This window comes from Lactuca sativa, chromosome 3 (assembly GCF_002870075.4).
Source record: "Lactuca sativa cultivar Salinas chromosome 3, Lsat_Salinas_v11, whole genome shotgun sequence".
Taxonomy (NCBI): domain Eukaryota; kingdom Viridiplantae; phylum Streptophyta; class Magnoliopsida; order Asterales; family Asteraceae; genus Lactuca; species Lactuca sativa.
Genome location: NC_056625.2, coordinates 248079744 through 248088745, shown reverse-complemented (window position 1 = coordinate 248088745; position 9002 = coordinate 248079744). Strand labels below are relative to the sequence as shown.

Here is a 9002-nt window from a genome sequence, read left to right as displayed (position 1 = left end):
CTATTGATGATCATTAAATATACCAAAATGAGGTGAATTGACGGAAAAGAAAACGCCGTCGGCCATACAGTTCTTCCAACCACCGATCATTTTTCCACCATGACTTTTTAAAGAAACATCCACTTGTAAGCCATGGCAATAAACCTTGAAGGACTTTCGTTTAGCCCCCCAAGCACTAGACCGATACGTAGCCATCATCCTAAAATCGAAATTTATCACCACATGATCACTCTTACTCTCCCCATCAAAGAAAAACTCATGGAAACAAGAAAATCTGGTCATAATTGCAGTCTTATTCTTGGGTCCCTGCACGAAACCTGGCACACTATTCCTATCTAAAAGTGCATGCCAATACCAGACAGCAGCTTGGATTCCATCGTAGTGAAGGGTAACTTTCGAATTTGGGTTGCGAAGGATGAAATGGACGTGCAAATCACCCGCAGTTGAAGCCTCATGGAAGTTGGATAAGGTTATCGTTTCGAGATGGAATTTGGGAAGACTGATGGAGATGAGCCAAAACTGCCATATTAGGAGGATTAAGATGCCGATGCAGAAGATAGAACGGAAGAGAAAGCCGAAGGAACAGTGCTCGATGGTGCGTTGTTTGAATGCGTATAGATTAGAATAGTTTGTGGGTTGATTCTGTGGAGCATTTGGAGGAGAGGAAACAGGGTGTATGGTGGCGGAGTTTCGGTAGCCGGAGGCAAAGAGAGGTGGATCCGCCATTGAAATTGTGTGCAGGATTGATGATTGGTAAGTGGATATAGGATCGATGAAATCAATTACAATGTAATCTGTTTGGAATCCGAATCTTCAATTACGAGTTTCACTAAAGAGCAAAGCAATTGAAAATTGGTGATTTCTTTTTAAGGATGTTTGGTTTGTTTTAGAAATAATCGACGTCAACATTTAATTTTTATATTTCTATTTGACTCCTAAAATCCGAGCTCCATTACATAATTTTCTTTGAGTTTTTCATTTTCTTTGGAAGCTTACAACATCTTCTCAACAAAATGAAACGCAATTTTCTTGTTCGTTTGAGCTTTTTAAACAAATGAATATTGTTCATGTTCCTTTGAATGTCTACACTATTAACATTATGGTCAAGTGGCTATGTCTTCCTGCTTGATCGAAACACTGGAAAGCTGATGTCATGGGGACACATGTTTGTATTGGATATTCAATTCAAACGGATCATAAGTGCATATTAGTTTTGTTAATCCATTATAAATTGAAGAAATTTCTAGTGTGATCAACTTTTCTTCCAACTCTTCATTATACATTGCATAGAAGTGATTATGGGAAAGTATGGAAATATACTATCATCATCCAAACCATCATTTGATTTCCTAATGTGATATAAGTTACAAATTTGTTTTATTCTATGGTGATGCATTTCGTCACAACTTTGGAGACATTACTCCTTGATTCAATGATTTGGATAGTTGATACTAAGCTTCTTTGATACATCAATTATTTTGATGAACTAGTACATGCTTGATGAATTTGGAGTTTACTATCATTGATTGTGGGTTTATAGTTTAAATTAAGGGAAATTGAGTATACTAACTACTTTTAATGTAATTTTAATAATAATAACCATTTTTTTTATATTTTTTTGCAAAACGACAACTCGGTCTGAAATGGGTCATTCCGGACCCGATTTTGTATTTGATGAATGGATAATGGATCTGATGTGTTAATGTGGTTCCCCTTATAAATTCCATTTTAACCTGTTTCGGACTTCATTTCGAACTGTGTTATTCGGATTACCCAACAGAGCATTCCGAACACCACCAAAATTAAGAAAATGTCTTCTGATAGCGGTGAAGAGATGCATTTTTTATATGTAAGTTTCCATTATGTTTATAATTATATGCATTTATTTTAGATTATATGTTAAAACCTGTATAATTTATTATTTTATATAGATATTATCAGTTTTTCTTTGAATATTATTGGTTTAAAGACAATTATAGGATTACATGTAGGAATGTATGTATGCTACATAAAAAAAAAAAAAAAAGCTTACCAAAAATCTTCATTATGTCTAGCCCCGAAACAAGTCTCGAATCCAATAAACATGTCCGGAATATAAGAACTCCTCTGCAATACGAGGAACATTCCGAAATTGAAGTCCGGAATCGCGTTCAGGATTGTTACTCCAAACTTGTGTTCTAGAATTTTGGTCCAAAATTATGTATTCATGTAACATCTGTTTCTGTCTAATTATTTCGATATATATATATATATATATATATATATATATATATATATATATATATATATATATATATAATTAATTAATTAATTTGAATAAGTATCTATAAGATTCTTCCCATTTAAAGGTCAATTAATTAATTAAAGAAAATAAATAAGGTTTAATAAGAATAAGAACGTATTTATTATGTCCATGTTGAACGAAAATGAATTTCGAGGGTCTATTGGTACACTTTCGAAACTTGGCTTGAATAGGATTTATGATGAGGGGTCATACATTTAATGTGACCAAACCTTAAGGACTACCTATGCCTATCTTCAAAAATTAGGCATCCTGTCCCCTTGTAATCGACAGGGCATAAGGGGATGAGACCTTCATCATGTTTTATTATTCTTGTGTCTTATCCCGTATGTAATCGAACTAAACCCTATGTTAGTGTGTGTGTGTGTGCATTGTGCAGCTGGAAAGAGAGAGAGAGAGAGAGAGAGAGAGAGAGAGAGAGAAAAGTTCTTGCATCTCTGCCGATGCCAGACGATAACGAGATTTGGCTACGAGAGTAGCTCCTGGCACTAAGTCGATTCTGAACTCGACTTGGCGTTGTGGTGGTAAACCGGGAAGTTCCTCTGGAAATATGTCGGGAAAGTCGCGTACTTCTGGGATGTTTTGAATGTCTTTTGCTTATTGACTCGTATCGATGATGTGTGCGAGGAATGCATGATATTCTTTTCGCAAGCACTTCTGGGCTTGGATGCACGAAATGATACGAAGGCTCGTACTAGGTTTGTCGCCATAGATAACTAAGGTTTCGCTGTTAGGAAGGTTAAGACGAACTGCTTTTTCAAAGCACATGATGTCGGCGCGAAGAAGACTCAACCAATCCATGTCGATGATAACGTCGAAACATTTAATTGGGACCAGCATGAGATCTATCTTGAATGTATGTCCATCTAAAGTTAAAGTACAACCTACGTATATGCAGTTAGTACTCTCCGTTTTCCTGTTAGCCATTTCCACCGTGAATGAATTATCTAATGCACATGGTTTCTGTTTAAGCAGGTGTGCAAATTTATGACTTACGAAACTTTTCTCTGCTCCACTATCGAAAAGTATGCAAGCATATGAGTTATCGAGGAGAAACGTACCAGCAACTATCGTAGGATCAGCTACCGCTTCCTCGTGCCCCATGGCCATAACTCTTCCTACTCCGCCAACCATCCCCACCTTAGGGCAGTTCTTTTGTAGTGGCCCACCTCACCACAACCGTAGCAAGCTTGGCCCACACTAGCGTTTGGATCTTGGGCGGTCGGTCCCGTTGGAGTCTTGCAAAAATGGGCTGTATGCCCCCTTCGTGTTTCAGTTAGAGCACTGCATCTCCTTGCAAGGTCCGTGGTGGTGGAAGTTGCATTTGTTGCACTTTGGAGCATTGATGGTTGACACAGCAGCTGCTACGACTGCTGTGAAGGCGGCCTGGAACATAGTGACATCGAAAGGAGAAGGTGGTTGAGGAGGTTGAGGAGGTGGAAGAGGTGGTGGTATCGGCGTTTTGTTACTTGGGTTACGCCTGGGATTCCTGCGTGGCGGCATCTTTTAACTATACGATTAAAAGACGACAACATGGATAAGAATAAATGAATAATGAGAGTGGCTCATGGACTAACTCCCCATAGCCCAACAACACAATGAATAATATGATTAAATGAAGATGATAGCATTTGGATAATAATTTCCATATGATTAGATATCTATCAATAATACTGGATTTACAGATGTAACAAGTTCGGGAAAAGTGGCCTAAAAGTAGGCCATAGATCAACCAAGATAGGAAAATTTTGATAGAACTATGACTAGATCAAGACCTAACAGGTCTAAGATTTACAAAGATAGGAAATTAGACCAAAGTTTTTACATAAACTAGGTTATATCCAAAAGATGGGTCGATGAGATTCTATCGGCGACGAGAACTGCTAGCATGAGTTCTTGATCCCGACAGTAGGCGTTCCATGTCCCTCATACGCCTGTTAGTTCTTTCTTGCTGAGCTCGAAGTTCCCTGACCTCAGCTTGGGTTTCAGCAAGTTCTCTCTACAGAGCTGCATTACGGACCAGAGTCCTTTCATGAGCAGACTCTAGTTGGCGAATGCGGACTGTGTTAACGCCAAAGTTGGCATCAATCTCCAAGACTCGATTGATAGTTGATTGACCCAATATCGTGTTTCTAGAAATCCTACGAACCATGATGGGTAGGACCCTGTCAGCAAGACCTCCTTCAGTGAGGTAGTAGAAACTTCTATCTCTGTTATAGGGAATGGGTTAGCCCTGTTCCTGACTCCATGTATTTAGGTTAGTGGCCAACAGAGGTGTGGGTCCTTGAAATGTGGGACGGGGGTTCAGGTTTGGGTTTTGAGCAGCTAGAGGTAGGTTGTCGACTTCAGGCTCTGAGTCAGAACTATCGGAAAAGCCATCAGCATGGTGATCATCTAAAGGGATTGGGTGATCATCTTCTTCTAGCCATCCAGTGTTGCCTTGGTTTGGGAAGTACAGGTCGCCATGATGAAATCCAGCCATTAAAATCTACGCGAGAAAAGGGATATAAGAATTAACTAAGTAGACTAACTAACTAAGATAATTACAGTAAGACCAAATTCCCCTATGGTATTTCTTTGTGGTTGTGTTGGTAAGTTTTTAGACTAGTTGCCACATCACAACCATTCTTGGGCATATGCTAATCACTCCTTGGACCAACATAGTTGATCAGGCTATGCCACTCCCAAGACTGACCATATATCCCCAGGCTTACTTGTGATATTCAACAATCGTAATACTTTTGTTCTTGTCGTTGTGAAACTGATTTTAGTATGAATGCAGGCACATATACTTACTTAAATATTTTATTATTTAGAAGTATAAACTCTTAGACAGAGTGTTTTAATCCCTATGTATTTATAGTTAGTATATCTTTTATGGGTTGATATACTATATTCACTATAAACAATGCTCCGATACCAATCTGTCACACCCCAAAACCGAGAACGGCGGAAACGTTCAGGGGTGGAGGACGTCATGTAAAGTATCACAACAATGCAAAGTAGTAAACAAGCAACAACATCATCCATTGCATTAAAAGTAAATATTTAATACATGTGTGTTCTTTAATAGTAATTAAACACCAAAATATGTAATCAAAATAAGAGACGAGTCTTGTCTGTGCTCCGTCTTCTCAAAACCTGGTCATCGTACCTGTCTACTGGTGAATTAAGAATACAAGTTATTTTGAAAGCGAGTATCGGCATAAAGCTGGTGAATTCATAAGTATTTAAGTGTCATTGTCTTGCTTTGGAAATTTGTTATGAATGTTATGAAAATCTTAGAATGAAACAATTGATATAAGTATGAAAACCCTAGAAAATCCCATATTTCCTACTAGTATAAAATGTAGTCTTCTACCAAGACCCGAATGTTTTGAAAGTAGTCTTCTACCAAGACCTATATGTATGAAGGTAGTCTTCTACCAAGACTTGTATGTATGAAAGTAGTCTTCTACCAAGACCTGTATGTATGAAAGTAACAAAGATGGTTTTCCCCTTTATGACTACTATTAACAATATACAGTATACCTCCTCGTTTATGTGAATGTAGCACAAAATAAAAGTAATAGGGAAAATAAAACCATAAAAATATTATCCTTTTGCATTAGGATAATCACGACATCGCGACTGCCGAAATGTATAACCTTGAACATCCGTAGATTCTTCATTTTCCTCTGTAGCTAGCAGCAGGTTTACGGAATGGTTAGTCCCGTAAAGGTACTCCTAATATAAGTATTAACCGTAGGCATCCGTAGATGTTCATTACCTCTGTTGCTAATAGGTGGGTTCCGGAATGGTTAGTCCCGTCAAGTTATCCTTTTGAACTAGGATAGGCAGAACAATTTACACATAATGTACTAGTAAATCATCATAGTGAATCTAGGTACAAGTATCCATGTAAGTGTATACAAATAAATGTATATATGTAAATGTATTCATGTAGGCGTATCGATGTAGACTTATTCAGGTAACATGTAATGTATAGTATAAACTCATGAATGAACTGACTCTGGTGTAATTCCTTGTAATAGGAATAATGTTTTGTATCTCCTAACTATCCCTATAATAGTTAACTGGAAGGTAATTGATTGTCCAAGCAGGTTTATACACCCTTGCTACACAAGAGTGTGGGAAACTGAATGAAGGATGAAAACCATAATATCAATACATATATAAGAACATAAGTGTATAGATATAGCTTTGTTCAAGAAGGTAAAAATGGTTTTGTAAGACATCTAAGAGTTTTGAACAATAATTAACAATGACTTGATGTCATTTTAATAAACATTTCAAACGTAATACATTTGCTACCAAGGTATTGTTAAGATAGAAAACCATTTCATGCATCACATTTTGAAGTATGTGAAATCTGCTAGATGAAAACACAGTTATAAATACATATGATTGATTCAATAACATTATGTTTTCTACTTGTATTCCCCCCCCATTAAAGCATTTAAAATCATTTAAAACATTGATTAAGGGGTATGAACTCACCTGTAGATGGTGGTTTGGATGAACTGAATGATGTAGGATAGCTAGGTGACAATTGAAGACTTGTTCACACTCAATGATCCTAATTAACATATAATATCACATATATGTATCAAATTAGTCTTTAAACAACTAATAAACAAAGTCAAGACACCCTAGGGCATGCTAAACACCTTTATCAAGTGTTATTGGCCTCAAGGATTGCATCTAAGTCTTGTAGGGACAAGCTAGTGTGTATAGGGTTCAAGGAAAACTCCTTTAAGGAGTTTACGGTTTTATGGTCACTAGCAAAAGGGTTTACGGTCGTAAACTCATCCTCTTTTTGACCATTTGTTGTTTGAAGCTTTCTAAGCCAATCCAAGCATTCCTACTTCATGTTTAACCCTTAGGAAGTGTTGAGTAACTGCCTAGCTGTCTGTTACGTTGTCAAACCCTTCCGAACAACCACCTAGTGGGGAAAAAGCGGGCCGGGATTCAAAAGAATTAGGCGAAGTGTTTGCTGGAGCATTTGTAAGCGACGGGATCTTAGCAGCTTCTTCCCGAGTTGCATTAGCTAAAGTGGATCTACGATCACGGGAACTAATCAATCGGTCTGTTCTGCCCCATAAGCATCTGGATGGTCTACGATCAGTGCTATTCGTACATCCAGGATTTTATTCTCACGGAATGTGCACCAAAAGGAGATCAGCGATTTTCGCCTGATCTCATAGAACTGCTTTAGTTCTGATCTGTGCTGATCTTACAATCACCGACGATTCGGTATCTGAATCGGCTGAAGGAGAGTGAGAGTTCGAAGGGTCTCGGTTGATTTCCCTTCCTTTAGCTACTCAGATGTTGTGTGGATCAAAACACTCCTACATGGAGTTTACGGTCTATGGACCATTTCTCCATTAGTTTACTACCGTAAACTCTCATGGACTTAGGTATTTTGGTGTTTTCAAGTCCTAAACACTTCAAGGTAATAACCTAGGTTAGATTCTAGGCATTAGGAGTAAATATGGGACATTTAAACACCTTTTGAGGTGTTTACGGTTTTGCGAGATCCCCAAACCATAAACACATATAAATGATTGTTTTCTTGTTCTTTCATGTGATAAACACATCAAGGATGTATCTAGACAAGTCCCTAAGGCATTGTGAAACATCTAGACACCCTAAAGCACCCTATGGCACTATACTTGGTGTTTTTGGGACTTTTCCTTGATATTAATATGTATAGCAAGCTTTAAATGACTCTAGGATAGAAGTACTTACTTTGTGGAAGCTTGAAATGAACTTAAAGTCCAAGAACACTAGTGTGTGTTCTTGGTGTTTTGGAAATCTAATCAAAACATGAAATTTGATGGATTAAAGGATGTATAATCACTAGATGTTATGGTATATCAACTAATCAAGTCGAGAAACACTTACGTTTTCGGGAAATTGGGCGAAAACCGGGATGATACTTGAGAGAGTTTGGAGTTTACTCTTTAAGGTGAAAATGAGAAGTGAGGTACTTTGGGGAGTAAACTCATGTTTAAGCATGAGTTTACGGTTTTTGGGGGTAGTTTACGGCCCAAACATTAAAGTTTGGCCGTGAGCTTCTAAGCTACGTGGTATTCACGGTTTAGAAATTTCAAGACCCGAGACGGTACATTCTTTCACCCGTTCATTTAAAGAATAATTATTATAATCGTCAAATGAACTTTAAATTTGTTAAAAACAAATAGAACTAAAATTGATTTATAATATGAAGTGATTGACTTTTAGGGTTTGACCGAATGAAAATTTTGAGTTGTCACATCATCCCCTTGTTAAAAGGGAATTTCGTCCCGAAATTAAAGTCTAAGAAATTAAAGTAGTTATAAATAACTAAGTAAAAATACAATGATATTTCAGTTTCATCTGATCATCTCGCTCCCAAGTGAATTAAGGTCCCCGCTTGGCGTTCCAGTGAACCTTCACTATCGGGATACGGCTTTGTTTCATTTACTTGACCTCTCGTTCCATGATCTCTACTGGTTCTTCCACGAAGTTGAGGCTCTCGTTGATCTCGATCTCGTTGAGTGGGATTACAAGAGTCTCGTCGGACAGACACTTTTTCAAGTTTGATACGTGGAAGGTAGAATGTATGTTACTGAGTTCGTGCGGTAGATTGAGTTTGTAAGCTACTAGGCCGATTCAGGCAAGAATCTCGAAAGGCACTATGTATCTTGGATTGAGC

General features: G+C 37.7%; 1 protein-coding gene across 1 annotated transcript; it reads right to left on the bottom strand.

Moving 5' to 3' along the window:
• Positions 1-726, bottom strand: LOC111918451 (NDR1/HIN1-like protein 10). The gene has a single exon (XM_023914118.1). It carries the CDS (start codon positions 724-726, stop codon positions 1-3), a length of 726 nt encoding a protein of 241 aa, XP_023769886.1.
• Between the last annotated feature and the right edge of the window lie 8276 nt (positions 727-9002).

What these genes read in the sequence shown, in the direction of transcription:
- LOC111918451 (XM_023914118.1), bottom strand. Translation starts at nt 726, where the DNA reads ATGGCGGATCCACCTCTCTTTGCCTCCGGCTACCGAAACTCCGCCACC.